The 21,112-nt window shown below is 38.8% G+C and overlaps 2 protein-coding genes and 1 non-coding gene across 8 annotated transcripts in view; 2 read left to right on the top strand and 1 right to left on the bottom strand.

The window, feature by feature from the left end:
- Positions 1-5,344: 5,344 nt before the first annotated feature.
- TRNAE-UUC (transfer RNA glutamic acid (anticodon UUC)) lies at positions 5,345-5,416 on the top strand. The gene has a single exon. It is a non-coding gene; the product is annotated as a tRNA-Glu (tRNA).
- A 2,021-nt stretch (positions 5,417-7,437) lies between these two features.
- LOC145521919 (uncharacterized) lies at positions 7,438-10,379 on the bottom strand. The gene is made up of 3 exons (XM_081530881.1): positions 9,793-10,379; positions 8,354-8,477; positions 7,438-7,587 (listed from the first exon to the last, which is right to left on the bottom strand). Exons 1-3 carry the CDS (start codon positions 10,377-10,379, stop codon positions 7,501-7,503), a joined length of 798 nt encoding a protein of 265 aa, XP_081387007.1. The 3' UTR covers positions 7,438-7,500.
- AKAP7 (A-kinase anchoring protein 7) overlaps positions 10,308-21,112 on the top strand; it is a 120,953-nt gene continuing 110,148 nt past the window's right edge. For 4 of the 6 annotated variants that reach the window (XR_014065103.1, XR_014065102.1, XM_081529045.1 and 1 more), the window contains exons 1-2: positions 10,308-10,396; positions 17,932-18,060. Coding sequence is in view for 4 of the 6 variants with exons in the window: in XM_081529045.1 (XP_081385171.1) it covers positions 10,378-10,396; positions 17,932-18,060 (148 nt within the window). In the remaining 2 variants the exon portion in view is untranslated. Of the gene's footprint in view, positions 10,397-11,677; positions 11,700-17,931; positions 18,061-21,112 lie in introns of those variants that run through there. The other 2 variants (XM_081529047.1, XM_081529046.1) reach the window with 1 other exon arrangement.

Consider the following 21,112-nt stretch of genomic DNA (forward strand, 5'->3'; position numbering starts at 1 on the left):
CTTACCAGCGAATAATAACAACAAATTAATGAAGAATGCTCTATTGAAAAGTATAATGGTGGCTTACATGATGTGTATGATACCAAAAATAGCCAAGAAAACATACAGCTTTAAGCTAAGAAATCTTATAAACTATCAAATGAGAAACTAATCCCCAGCACTAATCAAATTCAGGAAGCATAATTAGAGCTGTTAAGTTTAATCTTCCAATTTGGCTTGTGCCCAAAATGAGGTCAGGAGCACTGACTGCTTTAGGGTATAAAAATAGACATGGTCTCAAAACCAACAATTTAAGAACATCATTACCTCTGAGTAATGATACAAACTAGCATATTCATTATGATAAGTAAAAGTTTCCTTTTCACTTGACTGAAGAAGAATCACGATCTTGAATTTCTTCTTACAATGATTCTTTCTTATCCTTACCCAGAATGAAAGAAATGTAATAAGTTAGGCTTCCCTGATAGCTCAGTTGGTAAAGAATCCACCTGCAATGCAGGAGACCTGGGTTTGATTCCTAGGTCAGGAAGATCTGCTGGAGAAGGGATAGTATTCTCCAGTATTCTGGCCTGGAGAATCCCATGGACTGTATGGTCTGAAGAGTTGGATGGAACTCTCACTTTTTTTACTTTCATGTAATATCCAGACAGTTGATGAAATGTATTTTTTAAAAAATTTCAATCATTATCACAAAGATGATGAAAGTGTTTCATCCATAGTCCCCCAAGTCCATACACTCTTTCTGAATGAATAAACCCATAGTTTCAATGACATATATAAAACTTCCAAATCACCAAGATCCTTCCTTCAGCGTCATCTTCTCCTTCCAGCAAATAACTTCACCTATTTTCATTAGAAAAACTGACGTCTTTAGGAAGTTGTTTCCTTAACCACATCCTCATCCAAATACCTACCAAGACCCACCTACACGAACTTGCTTCCCACTTCTCTCTCTTATCTAAGATCAATGCTTTCATTTTGTCCTGACTTTATACTCCTAAAGTTACTCAATCGAATTTTGTCTTTATTGCTTTTTAAATTAATTTTTATTGAAGTATAGTTGATTTAATGTTGTATTAGTTTCTGCTGTATAGCAAAATGAATCAGCTATGCATGCAAGCTAAGTCGTTTCAGTCGTGTCTAACCCTGTGCAACCCTATGGACTGTAGCCTGCCAGGCTCCTCTGTCCATGGGATTCTCCAGACAAGAATACTGGAATGGATTGCCCTGCCCTCCTCCAAGGGGTTATTCAGAACCCAGGGATCGAACTTGCATCTCTTACATCTCCTGCATTGGCCGGCAGGTTCTTCACCACTAGGACCACATAGGAAACCCACATATCTCCTTTAATGTATCTCTCTCTTTCCATAAGCATTTAAATGGGACCCAGTTGAATGTCACTCCTACCCCTCAAGATTCAGTGAAACTGGCTTTCACATGAAGGCCTCTTTGAGAATTCAAATTCTTAGGTGCTTGCAGCCATAGGACCAACCCTTCCAGCCTCTGAGCCCAGGAATCCTTGTGTGCTCTCTGTTCCTCAGCCTTTTCTTCAGTTTCACAACAGACGCACTCACACTTGAGATCAGTGAATTCAATTATTGACTCTCCTGAGGATGTCTGAGAGATGGAGGACAGGTCCCACTAGCCAGCACACACTTGTTGCCATCCTGCTCACTCAACTCACCCCTGTGCCCATCATCTCACTGCATGTCCTTTTCTGGGTTGCTTGGGAGCACCCAGTTCACCTCACTTCTACATCTTTGTGCCAGCCAATCAATTTTCTCTTTCTCCACATTGCTGATTGCTAAGTTTCACCTACTATTGTCTTGAAATCTCTTAAATCTATGACTTTTGATTTTATTTCTAGGACATCACCTTAGGTTGGGTTTCTGACCCTCACACGTGGATTACTGGAACTCTTCAGTGAACTAATGACATGGGGTTTTGACTCTGCTCTCCCTCATACATCCCACACAGACCTTAACGATGTGTCTTTGTAAAGTCACACTTCACCAAGTCACTTCCAAGGGCAGTTCTTTAACAAACCCCAATTCTTATGTAATAAAAATCCCAATTGCTTAGTCTCACATTTAAGACCTTCAATTATATGGTCCTAAACTGATTTTCTCACCTTATCTCCCAGTCCTCTGACACCTGATCCAGTCAAACTGGTAGACCCACTGTCTTTTGCATCTACTTCTACCATCTTGCCTCCCAAACGTTGAATGTGTTATTCACACCACCCCTCCATGCTCCAGCTTTCTTAATCCATTCATTTTCAGATCTGGTTTCAAATATTGCTTTGTCTTTCAAGACTTTCCTGGTTCTCTAAGACCATAGAAATCTTTGGACATGTGATCTCATTTCTTTCCACTTGTATGAGAACGATAATCGTCTCTGTTTGCCGGGGCTGAGTGGTTTCCCAGGACATGGGACTTTTCAGTGCTAAAAATGAATAGTCCTGGGTACACTGGAACAGTTGGTCACTCTACCTGTAATATATATGGTACTTGCAATATATATGGCAAGGGATCTGGGGCAGGAAAGGAAGGCCATGCTTTTTGTACATGCCGACTGTGGAAATTTAGATGGCAGGGCTGGCCACAAAAAACTCCAGGGAGGGAAAAAACTCCAGGGAGGGAAAAGGAAGGTGGTAAGGACTCTTTTCTCTTTTCATAACATATATCTTTTGGCCATGCCCACACAGCATGTGAGACCTTATTTCCCTGACCAGGGATCAAATCTGCACCATGTGTGTTGGAAGCTTGGAGTCTCAACCACTAGGCCACTAGGGAGGTCCCTGATAAGAACATTTTTTGGATCTAAGGATAGGCCAAGTGGTCTAAGACCTTCAGATATACACACAGCCAAAGGGACTCCACTGCAGCAGTTTCCCTCATTTTCTCTCTCTTTTTAAGGAATTAAGAAAAACAAGGAGGAATAAAAAGATACATTCTGAGTAAAAGAGTTTTAATAAGGAGCCAACTGGGTGGGAAAATCACAAATCTTAGAACTGAAGGGAAAATTTAAACAGGTAAACAACTTTTTCCTTTTATTGTTTCCTTGGAAACAGAATCAGAGCTATTCACTACCAGGAGAATTAAATGAAACTTAGAAGTTAAGGTCAGACTTTCTGGAGGTTTTCTGATGCCAAGTTGAAATCCAAGGTGAGTTATGAAGGTTTGGTAATACAGCAGCATATTAACCAGTCAGAGAATTGGGTTACAGATTTCTAACATGTCCATGTTGTATTGTTTAAGAATATTCAGATCTATTATAGAACAATTACAGTATAATTGTTTCCTCTGTTACAGAAGAAAAGATGGAATGAATGAATGAAGATGTATTATGTACAGATCAGTGGTTAGCAAACGAAGCATGTACATGTTAAATGTAGATGCATGTTAAAAGGGATGGAAAAACCAAGAAGTATCTAACAATCATGAGGCATTAGATGTAAACCAGGAACCTGTGGCCAGGAATATTTGTCCCTCTATCTTTCCACCATAGCAGGTGTGTCAGTGGCTTAAGGAATATGCTAGAGATTGCTTGATCCTCAATTCTGGTTCTCATATGAAGAGAAACCACACCATAAGGAGAGAAAGCTGATGGAGCAGCAGAGAGAGACAGCATGCATGAATACTGCACACTCTAAGACACAGGTAGTGCAGCCCATTCACCCAAGTCACATCCAACTCTAAGTCTATTAATGTTGACTGTTAACTCCTTTTCTTTCCCCTTGTGCCTCACTGTAGTTTTAAATTGATTAGATAAGCTCTGTGACATGAGCATTTTAATTTGGGTTAGGAAGGTTTCTGTTCCATGACCTCTGAGCTAGCTTGCCCAGTAGAAGACTCGAAGGCCACTTGTATCAAGATAATTTCCTGTAGGACACAATTTCAGAAAAACATTCATCTTTCACAAAGATGTCCTTCTCCAGTTGGCATTCTGTTATTAAATAAGTATTCACTTTAATAAATAAGTTCTATTTCTGCACAAATTTGAAGCTTGAGACAGTATATAATTATTTTGGTCAACAGATTTGTGGCATATTATTGGTTGCCCAGATTATCTACAACTTGTGACAATAGTTTTAATGGGATTTGCTTATTTTCTTTTCTATTTTTTTTTTTTTAATGGTTGGGAAGAAGCAGAGTGCCAATCATTAGTGCTTGAAATTACTAATTATTTACTGTATTTCTGTGTTTCAGAAGTCATGCTTTGGAGGTGAATTAGCTATGTGAATGCAGACTTAATATCCAAAAATGTAGTAACTTTACGATGATTGAAGTAAATGTCCACAGGCATTGCTAATCTTAATGAGTGGGCAAAACAGCAGGCAAAGGCTGTCAGACCTCCCAAATCTCCATCCTTGACTCCCGTTATTCATCTCCTCAGGATCAGGTTCAATCTTTAGTCAATTTATTAAATAAATAACTCATTCAATGAATATTTTATTGGATATGTCTGTGTGCTAGACTCTGAGTGAGTACTACAAAATCCTCACTCTCATGGAATTTGCATTCTAGTGGGAAAGACAGATGAAAAGTGAGTAGCTGAATAATACAATTTAGATAATGCTAATTGTTAAATAGAAATTAAGCAGTTAAATACTACTACGGCGGCTGTGGTGTATACAGTATTTTCACAAAATAATTCATAGAGAATTATTAGTACATTAGCACAGTTTAGTTGTGAGATTAACTGACTGAACGTATGACCTGACAAGATCTGACTAAAAAAGGATGTTTTGTGTGGAGAAAGAACCTGGAAGTGCTTTACTGTGGATTTTTTGTCAAGAAATAGCAATGGGATGGCTTCCCTGGCACCCCAGTGGCTAAGACTCTGTGCTCCCAATGCAGGGGGCCCAGGTTCGATCGTTGGTCGGTGAACTAGATCCTACATTCTGCAACTAAGAGTTCTAATGCTGCAACTAAAGATCATGCATGCTGCAGCTAAGACCTGGCACAACCAAACAAACAAATATATATAAAAAAAGAAATGGCAATGGAGCAGTTGGCGACTTTGGAGGGAAAAATGTACTTATCTCATAGAATAAATAACATATGTTCCAGATTCAGAAAGAGTGAAATATTAAAGAAATAAATATGGAGAAGTCTCTATAAATAGTCCTGAGAAAGGAAAACATTTTTAATTGTTACAGCAAATAAATATAATCACTAAGGAAAATTAATACATAAGGCTATATGCAAACTTTCAAATTCTCCATTCTAAAAACTACTGCACAGAAATTAAAATGCAAATAACAAATTAGAGAAAATGTTTTCAATATATATGACAAAGGCTTTAAAATCATTAAAAGAATTTTTAATAAATAGGGAATTCCCTGATGGTCCAGTGGTTAGGACTTGGCAGTTTCACTGCTGGGGCCCAGGTTCATTCCCTGGTCAGGGAATTAAGATCATGAAAGCCACACAGCATGGCCCCCTCCCCAAAAAATCATTAATAAATACACAGGTTTTTATGATATAGTCGAAAAAGATAAACAACCTGGAAGAAAAATAAGCAAAACTCTTTTTTATAAAAGACAAGCAAATGGTTATTAAATACATAAAACAATATTCAAATTCATTTACAATGAAAAAAGTTCAAGTTAAAATAACAAGCCTTTATACCTTTCAAATGAAAAATGAAGAAAGAATTAGATCATAAACTGCTTGTAAGCATGAAAATTGGTGGACAATTTGGCAATATATATTTCAAAAGCCTTACAATGATTTATAATCTTTTACCTATCAAGTCTCTTTCTGGAAATTTTAAGGAAATAATAAAATATATATATATATATACAAAGATTTATAGAATAAAGTTTTATCATAGAGCTATTTTTAGTAATGAAAAAACTGAGATGTGTTTAAATGAAGCTGAACAATGATAATCCATAGGTAATTGATCAAATACATATATAAATGTGATACATTTATATAAAGATTCAATATGCAGTCATTGAAAATATAGAATTTAATGACATGAAATATTTGTCACAATATGTTGTTAGAAACAAAGCAGGCTACAAAGCAATATACAATATAATTCTATTTTTATAAATATATACTATAGTGATGTGTGTATGCATATCATATGTATCTAGAGAGATAGACTTCTGGTTGATGTATTATAGATAATTTTAGTTATTCCATGAGCTTTTCTGAATTGAAAAATTAGATAAAACAGTAAAATTTATTTACATAAATTAGAAATTTGAAGTCAGAAATATTTAAAATAATTTAAAATGGTCATCCTGATACTTAATATTATCAGATCCTTTAACTATTTGGCTACTGACATAAATCTATTATGAAATAGGGATGCTAAGTCACTTCAGTCGTGTCTGATTCTTTGCGACCCTATCGACTGTAATCTGCCAGGCTCTACTGTCAATGGGATTCTCCAAGCAAAAATCCTGGAGTGGGTTGCCATTTCCTTTTCCAGAGGATCTTCCTGACCCAAGGATTGAATCCCGTCTCTTATGTCTCCTGCATTTGCCAACTTGTTCTTTACCACTAGCACCACCTAGGAAGCCCTTATGAAATAGGGGTAGTGATTTCTTTTTTTTTTCTAATGTAATAAACATGACCTCCCTTTGTCCCTTTATTATTATTTTAAAAAAATTATTTATTTTTAACTGAAGGATAATTGCTTTACAAATTGTGTTGGTTTCTGGCATACTCAACATGTATCAGCCATAGGTTTACATATATGCCCTGTCTCTTGAACCTCCTATCTCCCACCGCTGCCCCTTTACTATTTTTTAATGTACTAAACAGTGATTTCTTAAATTCTATACTCAAGCATTAGTTGAAAAGCATACACGTTTTATTGTTAAGCATATGTCCCTCTTCCAACAAAATGAAATGTCATCCGGAGTCACTGTGGGTTACCAAAAGTCTCAGTTGACTTTCTATTGGGTGGCGCAGGTGGTAAAGAATCTGCCTGTGGTGTGGGAGACCTGGGTTCCATCTCTGGGTCGGGAAGATTCCCTGGAGAAGGAAATGGCAACCCACTTCAGTATTCTTGTCTAGAAAATCACATGGACGGAGGAGCCTGGTGGGCTACAGTCCATAGGGTCACAAAGAGTTGGACATGACTGAGCAACTTCACTTTCACTTTTCTATAGAACTGCATGACTTTATTCTCCTGTTACCAAATGCAAGTTCATGTGCCTGATGCAGAGTGAGGCCAAACAAACCAAAACATCAGAGTTAGGAGCAGGGAAAGGTTTATTGAAGGGCCAAGCAAGGAGAATAGTGGCCCAAGGTCTAGTGGAAGTCAACTTGTCCATCATTTTGGACCTATTTGGTTTTAATCAGTTTATATGTCCTTGGGCTATGCCATTCTTTTAAAGGTTGTGCCTACCCTCTTCTGTCCTGTTTCAGTATCACAAAAGAGAATGAGGGAACTAAAGAGAGAACTCACCACACAGAAGAAGACTTGCAGAACAAATACGCCAATTTAACAGCAGGTCTTGAAGGTCGGAGGTCAGAGGTGGGTGCAGGTACAGGAAAAGTGTGGCAGCTTGAACTGGAACCCTTCCAATCTAGTTATCTTGACAGTGTACACTGTTATCTGGGGAAGAAAAAGAGGTGTATGTGAACTGTTTAAAGATAAACTGAGGCATATTACAAATTTTGAGTTTTTGGAGCAAAAATTGATCCAAATCTAGCAACAACTAATCTAGGAGTTAGAAAGGAGCTCCAAGGAATGGTACAAAATGAAAGATTTTTACAAGTAGAAGGCGTGGGAACAAGAAAGTTATACCACACAAAAAATTGAGTTGGTTATTACAAGGTTGGGCTTCCCTGGTGGCTCAGTGATAAAGAATCTGCCTGCCAATACAGGAGATGTGAGTTTGATCCCTGGGTGGGGAAGATCCCCTGGAGAAGGAAATGGCAACCCACTCTAGTATTCTTACCTGGGAAATCCCATGGACCAAGGAGCCTGGCGAGATATAGTCCATGGTGTCACAAAAGAGTTGGACACGACTTAGGGACTAAACAACAATTACAAATTGCAAGGTTACTTTCCTTCAGGGGATGGCAGGGATTTATCAGGCAGATTACCTAGCTAGTCCTGATCAGACGGTTCCTAACTGACTGGTTTAATATTCCATTTCTGGGAGAGTAGAAACTCTAAATCTCTGGTAACATGGGGCTTAATATAAGCAACTCCATTCTGGGTCTGTTGTTTTGTTTTTAACAAAAGGAACACGCTATCTCAATGAATTCTGTAACTCTCAGAGGTCCAATCATCTTCCTGACATCAGTCACTGTGCCCTATCTACTATGCAGCATGCAGGATGAATTGGTCTAGTTCATTTGCAAGAGATTGTCACCTTGAGGACGGAGAGGATCCACCAGGACCAAGTGAACCACCAATCAGCTGATCTCTGGTGAGGACAGAGGACTTCTGAAAAGAAGACTGGATCAGTGAGATGAGGCTTGGGCATGGGTGGCAGCCTGGAAGATTCATTAGTGATGTCAGGCACAGTGTAGAACACCAGATGTATTCTGGAGGGATTTCACTAAGGGCTAGAGTTCTGGCTTGAGCAAATATGTTAATTCAACTATCCAGATTTAGATATTAATGTTAATAGCAACTGATTTTTCTCCTCAGGCTGGTGAAGCTTTATGACGCTAAGATTACCCATGATACTGTTTGTTTTTTAATTCATTTGGGTGTGTTGCTTTTTTTTTTAAAATATGAGCACAGATCTGATGGTTATAAAACTTTTATTCATTCATTCAACAACTATTCATTGGACAACCTCTATGCCCTTGGGAGATCAAACACTAAAACAGTCCCTGCCTTCAAGGGGAATTGCCTAGCGAGCCAGTACTTAGGACTGCCTTTACAAGTGGAAATTTATGTCAGTTTCACAAAGTAAAATTGATGCTCTGGTATTAGGCAGAAAGGGAAGGGCAGAGAGTTCTTCAGTATGTTTCTTGGTTCCCACCAAAAATAATCTTACTGCTAAACTGGCATATTTTAAGCCCCTTCAACTGTTGACTGTGGATTTCTTTTTTAGCAGCTTTTAGTTTGTTGCCTATTGCAATTACTCATGTTTAATTCTCTTCTATTAGATGACCAACTCCTTGAGAAAAAGATTTGTCTTATTCACCTGCACACCCTCAGAACGGAGCAGACTTTAGTGGAATCAGTTCATAATTACTATGGGCATGCAAACCAAATATCCAATTTGCTAGAATTATTTTGCAACCAGGATAATGAGGTTTATGACTTTTTGTGTACAGTTTTAATGTCAACTATTATAACTGAGGTCTTTACTTCATCTCCATTTTAGGGTGCATTCAAGATAAGTGTTGTCACTCGTAAAATAGGCTACATTAATTTGTTGAGAGACACACCTAATTTTCTTACTGCAAGGTTTCTTTGCACTTAAAAGAAACCTCCAGTAAAATTCTGATCTAAAGCTAAAAGTCTTAAAAAAAAAACACTAACAAGTACTTTTCCTTCCATTTTACTCATATTATTGCTTCAATCTGCAAACACAAGTAGCTGTTTTCCATTTAATTTCTAGGCATGAAACCACTGTTAAAACTTTGAGACTGCCACAATTTGGCTTTTTTTTTTTCTGTAAAGCGAATTAATTATACAGACAGACAAGGTCTCGTTCCTGTATATATCTGGCTCTTCTCAAATATTCTGTAATCAGAATTCTGTGTTTTGAAAGCTCTTTGCAAAACTAAAAACATGGATCCTCAGGAGACTCCAATCAGGGAATGCTTTCAGCCAGCGACCAATCAATCTCACCCCTCAAAGCCTGGGATGGGAAAGCCAGCACCTCTGGAGATAATTGAGCCCTGCCAAAGACTGAAGAGGGCCCCTTCCGGGAGCGGAGGCGGGGTCGAGGGCGGAGGCGGGATCGAGGGCGGAGGCGGGGTCGAGGGCGGAGGCGGGGTCGAGGGCGGAGGCGGGGTCGAGGGCGGAGGCGGGATCGAGGGCGGAGGCGGGGTCGAGGGCGGAGGCGGGGTCGGGGGGCGGAGCGTCGCCGCGCAGAGAGGAGCCCCCCGCCCTCCCCGCAATTGGCCTGCGTCGCTCGCCGGAATCCGGGTACTACGGGCACATCGGCTCGGCCCTTTCCGCTCGTTCCGGGCGCCCGGCCTGGGCATGCAGCTACTTCGAGGACTGCGGCTCTGGGGGCTCGGCGCCTCCGCAGGCCTGGTCGCCGCGGCCCGAGCCCCCGGCGCCAGCCGCTGCCACCGCCCCCTGCCCCGCCCCCGCGCGCTGCCCGCCAGTCCTTGGCCCCGCCTCCGCCCCCTCCTGGCGCTTAGCCCGGGGTCGCGGCGCCCAGCCGTCGTAGCCTGCAGAGACCTGCCGCCCGCCACCGCCGCCTGCATGGAGAGCCCCGGAGCCGGTGAGCTCGGGCGGCCGAGAGGGCGGTGTGGAGCGACTGGAGTCTCGGGGCGTGGGCTCTGCTCGGCCGCGGGGAGGGCCGGGCCTCGCCGCCCAGCCTGCGCCCCCAGCGCTCGGAGCGCGATCCCACGCCCACCCTGCCCTGGGGCTCCTCTCCCCGCCCTGCGCGGAATTCGGTGTAGCCGCAAGGAACCCGGTACAACCGGGTATGATCGGTGCTGCTAGTCAGCGAGTGTTTTCGTTAGTGCACGCACTGTTGGTGCGACGGGAGGCCGGGAGTGTGAACCCATTCTAAGTTTCACTTTTCTTTCTCTATGATCTAACCTTTTAGAAACTTCATGCCGACACATACCTTCCGACGGTGTTTGTGTGATCAGCAAAATCTAGAAACAGCTCCGTTTTTATACTTTATCACAAACAAAGGCTTGAACCACCGCACTTAGGTTTTCCTTGTAGGATTTTATTTTCGGTGTGGAAGTGACCTCTCTAAACTGGCGCCAGATCTGCAGTAGGGCTCAGAATGAGTTTCCAGTTTATGAGAGCATTTACTGTGAAGTTGGTGGGCAGAGCGAGTTAGGGGTTGGACTTTTGGTGAAAGGCACCAACAAGCCAATTAGAGAAGAGATGCTCTTATGTGAAGGAAATGTCAACCCAGTCTAGTATTCTTGCCTGGAGAATCCCATGGACGGAGGAGCCTGGTGGGCTACAGTCCACGGTGTCACAAAGAGTGGGACACAACTGAGAGACTTAAGTTTTCTTCATGTGAAATTTTTGAAGTATAAGCGCATGAAAATGAAAGTGAAAGTGAAGTCGCTCAGTCTTGTCCGACTCTCCTTTTCCAGGAGCTCTTCCTGACCCAGGGTTTGAACCCTGGTTTCCCGCATTGTAGGCAGACGCTTTACCGTCAGAGCCACCGCATAGAAAGATATAAAAAGCATGAAAATCTTAAAATGTTATGTAATAACCCGTTAACTAGTGTCAATATGTTTACAGTTGTTGAGGGAATGAGATGATGAAGACCTTGGGAGGTCAGTGCTGAGGGTGGGAATTTTTGAGATGCAGTTATAAAGGGAAACGTGTAGGGGATTGTTAGTGTCAAAGAGAAGGGTTTCCCACCTCAGTTCCTTCAGTGTGTGGCCTTTTAATTGAGGATGCTGATAGCATACGTTAAAGATGTTTGTGGAGTTTAATGCCTTTTTACATTGCCTTTCAGATATTATTAGCTTACTTTGTCCATTTCTGGCTAGTAATTTGGGTTGTACTTTTGTTCTTTTTTTTCATGATGTGGAAACCAAAGCATGGAGGTCAGGTGACTTGTTGACAGCTGTCAACATTTCTCCAGCTGTAAGATGTTTCTATTTTTAGGCCAGAACTGGCATGGATGGTCGAAATGACCCTTTCCACTGACTCTTGGGGACTATACTTACTATGTATCTATTGTTTAGTTGCTAAGTCCTGTCGACTGTTTTGTGACCCCATGGACTGTAGCCCAACAGGCTCCTCTGTCCATGGGATTTCCCAGGCAGGAATATTGGATATGCCTTCTCCGGGAATATACCTACCTAGTAGAGTGAGTAGAAGAGAATTTTGCTTAATAAAGTTGTGCTTTGTTATCCAGATAGGAAACTTACAGTTTGTGTGAGGAAGGGCAGACTATTGTTTTTTCTTCTATTGGTCTGTCTTTGGTGAAGTCATTTGTGGAAGTACACATATATTTGAATATTAGTGTATACTACATGTACAATTTTATAATGTATTTTAAATGTATGCATTAATTGTTTTCTTATAAAAGTAATGATTCTATTTGAAACATTTGAATAGCAGAAATGTATCGAGTACAACTATGTCGGCCTTTTCATATATAATTGTACACATAATACAAGTGCATATGCATTCTTATATCTGCTCTTTAAAATGAAAATGCTCTTCTTAACCAGAACAGATACCAGACAGATATCTGGGCATAATTTATAAACTGTATGTGAACTTTCCAGCAGTGCTGCTGCTGGCAGGTTTTGGTGGTTGAGTAACTGGATTCAAATTCTAGCCCCAAGACCTGTAACCTGAGGCAAGTGTTTTAATTGGCTAGTCTGTGAAAAGAGTTTAATATTACCCTGATAAGGGAGTTACCATCTTCTGTAAAGTGCTTCCAGCAATGCCTGGCATAGACACTTGCTCAGATGTTAGATGTTGTTGTTACTACTAGTAGTGGTTAACCAGTTTTACCTCTTTTGTTTTTGGCCACACCATCCAGCTTGTGGGATCCTAGCTCCCAGACCAGGGATCGAACCCTTACCCCTACTTTGGCATCTCAGAGTCTTAGCCACTGAACTGCAGGGAAGTCCCTCTCACCTTATCTTTATGATATTAATTCACTTTAGCAACATTACTTTTACTTGGATTTGTACAAAAGAATTTTAAAAATAGTTAGACCAAATTTTAAGTACTCACAATGATCAATTTATAGTTTAAGTCTTTTATTTTGGTTATTATTTTATTTATTTATTTCTGGCTATGCTGGGTCTCTGTTATTGCACGCAGGCTTTCTTTAGTTGCAGAGAGCCGAGGCTACTCTGTTGTGGTGCACAGGCTTCTCATTGTGGTACTTTCTCTTTTTGTTTAGCACAGGCTATAGGCACCCGGGCTTCAGTAGTTACGGTGCACGGGCTCAGTAGTTGTGGCTCAGAGGTCCTAAAGAGTACAGGCTTAGTAGTTGCTGCTAGCAGGTTCTAGAGCTCCAGCTCAATGGTCCTGGCACACGGGCACTGTTGCTTGTGGCACATGAGTTGAGTTTAGTTGCCCCGAGGCGTGTGGAATTTTCCTGGACCAGGGATTGAACCCATGCCCCCTCCATTGGCAGGCAGATTCTTACCCAAAACTGTACCACCAGGGAAGTCCAAAGGTTGGTTATTTTAAGGCAGTTTTCCCAAAACAAAAATTTGTAGTTCTGTAAAAGAAACTGTAGTTATGATTGTTGTTCAGTGGCTTGTTCAGGTGTGTCTGACTCTTTGCGACCCCAGGGACTGCAGCCAGGATTCCCTGTCTTTCAACTATCTTTTGGTGTTTGCTCAAACTCATGTTCATTGAGTCAGTGATGCCATCCAAACATCTCATCCTCTGTCGCCCCCTTCTCTTCCTGCCTTCAGTCTTTCTCAGCATCAGGGTCTTTTCCAGTGAGTCGGCTCTTTGCATCAGGTGGTCCAAGTATTGGAGCTTCAGCTTCAGCATCAGTCCTTCCAATGAATATTCACGGTTGATTTCATTTAGGATTGACTGGTTGGATCTCCTTGCAGTCCCAGGGGCTCTCAAGAGTCTTCTCCAACACCACAGTTCAAAAGCATCAATTCTTTGGCACTCAGCCTTCTTAAAGTCCAACTCGCACATCAATACATGACTACTGGAAAAATCCTAGCTTTGACTATAGGGACCTTTGTTGACAAAGTGTTGTCTCTCTAGGTTTGTCATAGCTTTTCTTCCAAGGAGCAATCGTCTTCTAATTTCATGGCTGCAGTCACCTTCTGCAGTGATTTTGGAGCCCAAGAAAATAAAGTCTGTTACTATTTCCACTTTTCCCCTTCTATTTGCCATGAAGTGATAGGGCTGGATGTGGATGTGTTTAATTCATGTCTGCCAGCCTTTGCTGAAACACTGGAGCTTAGAGGAAGCTAAGTGTTCCCTTAGAGGGAACACTGGAGGAAGTCTTTCAGATTTGACCCCTGTTGAGAAACATTATTCTATAGGATGACCATAGAACATGGAGTTCCAAGAGTTACTTGAAAGTGGTATTCTCTTATTTCTGAGTTAATAATTCATTTGACACCATGGACTGTAGGCCACCAGGCTCCTCTGTACATGGGATTTCCCAGGCAAGAATACTGGAGTAGGTTGCCTTTTCCTTCTCTAGGTAATCTTCCCAACCTGGGGATCGAACCCAGGTCTCCCACAATGTGGGCAGATTCTTTACTAAGTCTGAGCCACCAGGAAAGCCTGTTACTAATTGATATCTACAAAAAGGTTTTCAGCTATTTGGTAATTTAATAGAAAAAATTTTGTGTTTCAAGTTCTAGACTCTTGTTGATTTTGACATACCTTTGCATTCAAGAATTTTATTTATTTTAAAAAAAATTTTAAAATCTTTTAACATCGTATTTACAGTGTTGTGTTAGTTTCAGGTGTACCGCAAAGTGATCCAGTTATACATATACATATTGTTCATTCTTTTTCAGCTGAGTAGAGTTCTCTGTACTAAACAGTAGCCCCTTGTTGATTATCTGTTTAGTGTGTGTATGTTAATCCTAAGCTTCAAGAATTTATATATGCTTTATTTAACAAGATGTAGAATGACGTTGAGCAAGTCAAGTCATGCTCAATTTTTATTTTTATTTTGGATAGGATATCATTTACCCTGTGAAAATTAATATGTGATGTGCTAAGAATGCTATTAGATACCAGGTATTATTTTTAGGGGCTATGAGATAGCTGTGTGGCTATGGAGCTTGAGTGATTTATTAGCCACTCCCAAATGGGTGCCTACCTTTGTTGTTCAGTACAAGTGTATTGAACACCTCCTGTGAGCCGAACACTGTGCTAGGCTTTGAGAGGATAAGACATAGCACTTAAGGCACTTGGAGTAGGGCAACCATACAGATGAGTAGGGGTGTCCTTGTGAAAAGTTTCCCCTTTCAGTTTCAAAGGAATCCTGGTTTGGGTGGTAAAGAACCAGGAATCCTGGTTTGGGTAGGCTCTTTAGCTTAGAGTCTAATGGAGAAGACATTTAAGAGAACATCTGTAATGGGATGTATTCATGCTGTGATTGGAGGAAGCGCTCGCTCGGTACCTGGAAGGAGATTGGATTACCTCATTCAGCCCTGAGCTGGTCATCAGGAAAGTTTTCCCTGGCAGTAGACGATTAATCTGAGTTTTTACTTTTAAGTTGATTGTTCTCAACTGTTATCATAATTTCTTAGTCTAGCATAAAATCAAGGCATGGAATAAGTGAAAGAGGAGAGTGGTTTTCAAATTTCCATTGCACATTACTCACCCTGTGAGGCTTTTAAAAAAATGCTAGAGACTGGCCTCATCTCCAGAGATTCTGATTTAGGTGGCCTGGGGTGAGAACCGAATGGTGATCATGTGAAAAAGCTCTTCAGGTGATTTTAATGTATGGCCAAGCTCTAGAATTTTCAATTAGGACAACCTTGTCATCCAGTAGAGGAGATAATTACTGGGGCCTAGAGAATTCGCATGACTTGCCCAATATCACACAGCTAGTGAGTGGCAGGGCCAGTACTATCAGTAGGATAGCAGTCTCCTGATTTCTAGTCCCAAGCCTGTCTTTTTTGGTAGCCAGCTTGCCTTGCATGGTTATTCAGATGCCACCGTTATCATTGTCACTGCTTGATTGTCCTTTTGGTATAGCCAGAGTGATCCGCATAGCACTTGTTCTCCAATGGTTGTTGGTTAAGTGAACTCATGATAAACTGAACATTAAATTATTTCAGGAACATTTTTCATTTAAAAATGACTAAATTTAATTCATCATGATACTTAATTTTTCCTCTTGCTTTCAGAATGTGAGCATAGAATTCAGCCTTTCTTCTCCATCCCACATATTGCCAAGAATCCAGTATGTTTCCAAGGGGCACTTTGGAGCGAGTATTGAGATGTCAGTGTTAAATGGGATAATTTTATATCACTAATTTATCACTCCTACAGCTTTACTGAAGTACAATTGACAAATAAGATTATATATATATAAAGTATACAGCATGATGATTTGATATATGCATACATTGTGAGATGATGGCCACAATCAAGTTATTAACATATCCACACTTGTTTTTTTGGTTAGAATTCTTGAGATCCACTCTCATAGCAAATTTCAAATATATAATACAGTATTATTAACTTTATTCACTCTGCTGTACATTAAATCCTTAGAACTTATTACTAAGTTCTTATAATAAGAATAAAATAGAAAAAAACAAAAGATGGATTTATTTCACTTTGTTCAGATTTTCTTTCAGTTCTGTGCATTTGTAATTGTACAAGTACTCTTTGTTGCTAGCTTTCAAGTGTAAGCTAAGTGACCAGTGATGATCTTTTCTATGTAGGTGTATTTGCCCCAAATATAAGATATGTATTGATTTATTAAAACTTTTGTTTAAATGTAAACTGTGTATTTTTCAACACAAGTGTAAAAATAGAAAGGAAACATTTACTTGTTCTCACATATTTCAGTAGCTGTGAATAGATTCATGGTAAACTAACACTTGTTGAACACCTACATGCCAGGCACTCAAGCTTAGTAAGATTTGAACTGTAATATAAATAAATAGCATTATTAAGAGTGTATTATTAATTTTTTTGGTTTTGGTGTTGAACTTGACTAGTTGATACCAAAAAATCAACAATAAAACATTTTTTGCTTTTATCTACAAAACAGGTATGTGTGTGTGCCTGTGTGTAGGGTGTGTGTCTGTAAATAATATTAAAGATTACTGAAATTACAATAACAATTTAGTTTTTTTGCCTTATGTTAACTATAACTTATCATGAATATTTATTATCTTGCATATTGTAAGCCATATTCTTAATGGAGTGTGTTTTTAAAGATCTGATATATGAAAATAGAGGATTATAACAAGAAATAAATGACTTCTTTAATATCTTCAATGGTAAATTAATCGTTAGTCAATATATAGAATAAAAATTATGTAAGTATCCCAGGATTTTGTTCAGTTCTGGTTCAAACAACATTTGTGTCTAAAGGCATGGAGGATAATGGTATGGGGAGACCACCAGCTGATAAATTTAGCAATTGACTTTATCAGTTTAAACAGACACCCTTTTTCCGTTAACCACCTCCTGAGGCATATAATTGTTCTACCATAATAAGAAAATAAAAAAACAAGGACCAAGTGTGAAATGTCACTCTAGTATTAGTACATGTCCTTGGAAGAGCTGTCAGGGAAACTATAAGATCTTTTTGCTTTTAACCATTGAATTTCTAGAAAAGCATATTTAGAGCTATGTATTTTAAATGTGTGAATTTTAATGTTTGAATTTCCCATGTTAATATAATAATGGAATGAAAAAAAATTTAAATCTTTTCTGAAGGAAAGATAAAAGTTAGAGCTTGTACAGATGAGAACACATAATTGATGTTGTTAACAAATAAACATGGAAGAGATTGCCAAAATCTTGGCTTGTGTTCACAAGTTCAAAAATGTAGTTTTGGAGTTAAGAAAATGTGTCTTTTAAAGGATCTTGAGGTTTGTTGATTAACTCAACTTTAACCCTGAGTTGAGTACTGTGCTTCAGGAAATTATTAAAGCTGTTTAACATAAAAATGGATTTATAGAAATGTAGAAAATGGTATAGCTATATAAGTAGCTTACAGTATATTTGAATACCAGTTTTACCATTTCTTAACAGATGTTAATTTATATTGAGTTCAGTTAGTTGAGTTGCTTTAGCTTAGGATATGAATTAAAAAATAAATAAAATAATAGTTTTCTTTTTGTGATGTTATAGGGGTGAATTCCAATGAGTGTGAAAGTTTATCAAGCAAACAAGAAATGTCAGAAGAATTGGAAGCCAACACCATGGATTCTCTGGTAGATTTTCCATTTGCTACCATAGATATTAACGATGATAGTGAAAGTAAGTACTTTATTAAATAAATGTGTTTAGAAGTAATGAACAGTAAATGTAGTGATACATTATTTTTTCTCAATAAATTATTTTACCTTAAGTATTGTTATGTTTTTGAGTTTGGGTTGTTAATTAATAATTGTTTGGCTCCAAAGTAAAGAATCCGCCTGCCAATGCAGGAGATGTGAATTTGATCCCAGGGTCAGGAAGATCCCATGGAGAAGTAAATGGCAACCCACTTCAGTATTCTTGCCTGGGAAATCTCATGGACCGAGGAGCCCAGTGGGCTACAGTCTGTGGGGTTGCAAAAGAGACGGACACGATTTAGTGACTAAACAACAACAGTAAGAACTCTCAAGATGATTGTAATCCTTAACTATGAACCTAAGGTTAAGTTAAATGATAAGGTTAAGTTAACCTTAACTTACTTAAATCAAAGTTCAAAACAGAGTAGTTCAGTGAGCTAGCTTTCTTTCAGTCATACGTCTTTCCTAAATGGGGCATTCAGTTCTCCTCATTGAAATTATCATAATACTTGTTTTACTTCACCAAGTTCTAAGTCTAGCTTTGTAATTATTGGAGATTTTAGAGATACTGGAAATCACCATCTTATTATTTACTCATTAGCTATTACTATTAAGTTGCATATTAAAAATACTTCAGATCTTAAGTATTTTAAAGTATTGATTAAAACCTCATTTACTTGAAAAAAATTTTTAACAGAAAAATGTATATCAAATAAAGATTGAATCTTAGTACTTGGTATAGTAAGTGATTGTCTTAAGTCAGTTTTTAAAAAAGTGTAAATTGTGTCCTGTATTTCTCTGTAATTTATTGGAGAAGTCTATAATGTTTATTCCAAATTTTATTATTAAAGGACTTAAGGCAAATATTTGTCCCAAATAAGAAAAAATGATTGGTGCCTGGCAAAGGATGTAAAAGATAAAGCTCAGTTAGTAAATAAATATATGGAAAATTATTCAACTTTGTAAGTATCAAAGGATGCACATTAAAATATGATTGGAATTTATCAGATTGGCAATATCACTCAAAAATAATACTCTGTGATTTTAAGGTTATATCTTTGTGACTTCTGACAGTGTATTGTTGTAGTAGTCCTTTTAGAATGGGGTTTATTGGGATCTTAAGCAATGTTCATACATGGGGTGGAGTTACTCATGGAATTCCTAATGTAAGGACATAGTCTTATGTGTGGGAAGAAATTTTATTTATAAACATGTGTCACAGTGTTTTTAAGTAGTAAAAATATTGCCAGAAAACCCAAATGTCCATTAGACTGTGGCTGAATAAGCTATACCAGTGCCTTTAGGTTACATAGTATTGAATTATATATTATGAAAATATTTCTGGAAACTATATAATGGGGAACATTTCTAAGTCACTTCAGTTGTGTGCAACTCTTTGCAACTATATGGACTGTAGCCCTCCAGGCTGCTCTGTCCATGGGATTCTTGTCCAGGCAAGAATACTGGAATGGATTCCCATGCCCTTCTTCAGGGGATTTTCCCGACCCAGGGATGGAACCCACGGTTCTTACCCATGGCCTGCTGCATTAGCAGGTGGGCTCTTTACCACTAGGGCCACCTGGGAAGCTCACATAGTATCGAATTGCATATTATGAAAATATTTCTGAAAACTGTATAATAGGGAATATTTCCTATGTAAAATGCAAAGTAAAAAATTAGGGGGGAAATATATATGTAATGTTAGTTTACAATTGTGTAAATACTTTAGGTGATCTGTCATCAAAATTCATAGTGATTGTGTTAAGATAGTAGGTTTCTGAACATTTTTTTTCTTTATTACTTTTTCTAATCTTCAAACTTTATGAGCTCTTGATTCTTTTCATGAAAAAATACGATTAAAATTTTGAATTGTGGTTAGAAACTTGCTTTTAAAGATGTGTGCTTCATCGATTCAGTAAACAGGGAGCTAGAGAAACTCAATTTTCTTTGATGTTATCCCCAAAGATTTTAACTAATAGTATTAAACTGAGGCGGTTACAAACGTGGGCTGTGGAGTCAGACTGTCAAGGGACAGAATTTACTCCTACACTTTCCTGTTGTGTGCTTTGAGCAGGTGTCTGGGCTTACTATCACTATCTCAAAAATTGGTATAAAATGGTAGCTGTCTCATAAGATTGTTGACAGGATTCAACTAACTTATTAATAATGTAAAGTCCTTCCAATTGTGTGTGGCAAAGAACTTGCCTCCATAAATTTTTATTAATTTAATCTTACCAAAATTTTTTGCCTAAATAAATTTGTCAAAATACGTATTAAAAAATGTGTCCCTCGAAAGCAGTATTTTCTAATAATATCATTGAGTGCTTCTAGCCCATCATAAATGCTTTAGATTTCTTTGCTTAATTGTCACAGAAAATTAGAGGGGTGAACTATTTTTTTAGAAAGTTTTAGTAATTTGCTAAAGATTATTCAGAGTGCTTAGCCACTCCAGTCATGTCCGACTCTCTGCGACCCCATGGACCATGGTCCGCCAGGCTCCTCTGTCCATGGGATTCTCCAGGCAAGAATACTGGAGTGGGTTGCCATTTCCTTCTCCAGTGAGAAAGTATGAAATGAGTGAAGTGAAGTCACTCCGTCGTGTCCGACTCTTTGCGACCCCATGGACTGTAGCCTACCAGGCTTCTCTGTTCATGGGATTTTCCAAGCAGGAGTCCTGGAGTGGGTTGCCGTTTCCTTCTTATTCAGTGTAAATCTATGAAATATAGAAGGTAATAGTCTATACTTAAATTTTAAGAATGGTTACTTCAGAGATTTGATGGCTTAAGTAGCAAGAAAACAAGAAAAAGAATATAAAAGCAAAATTGAATTCACTCAGTCTTTTGGCTAACAGCAAGTGTAAAAACAGTCAACCAACAATAACAGATGGACTACATTACATTAATTTCTCTCATAATTCATTTCCTTGTAGTTTTTTGAGAGAATTAAAAAGCCTTTAAGAAAATTAGATAATTTACATTAAAATGACACACGTGGTGCTTTAGGTAAAAAAAAGTCAATGCGTAGATGAGTTACAG

The sequence above is a fragment of the Giraffa tippelskirchi genome, chromosome 9, assembly GCF_054371585.1.
Source record: "Giraffa tippelskirchi isolate mGirTip1 chromosome 9, T2T-mGirTip1v1.2.pri, whole genome shotgun sequence".
In the NCBI taxonomy this organism is placed as follows: domain Eukaryota; kingdom Metazoa; phylum Chordata; class Mammalia; order Artiodactyla; family Giraffidae; genus Giraffa; species Giraffa tippelskirchi.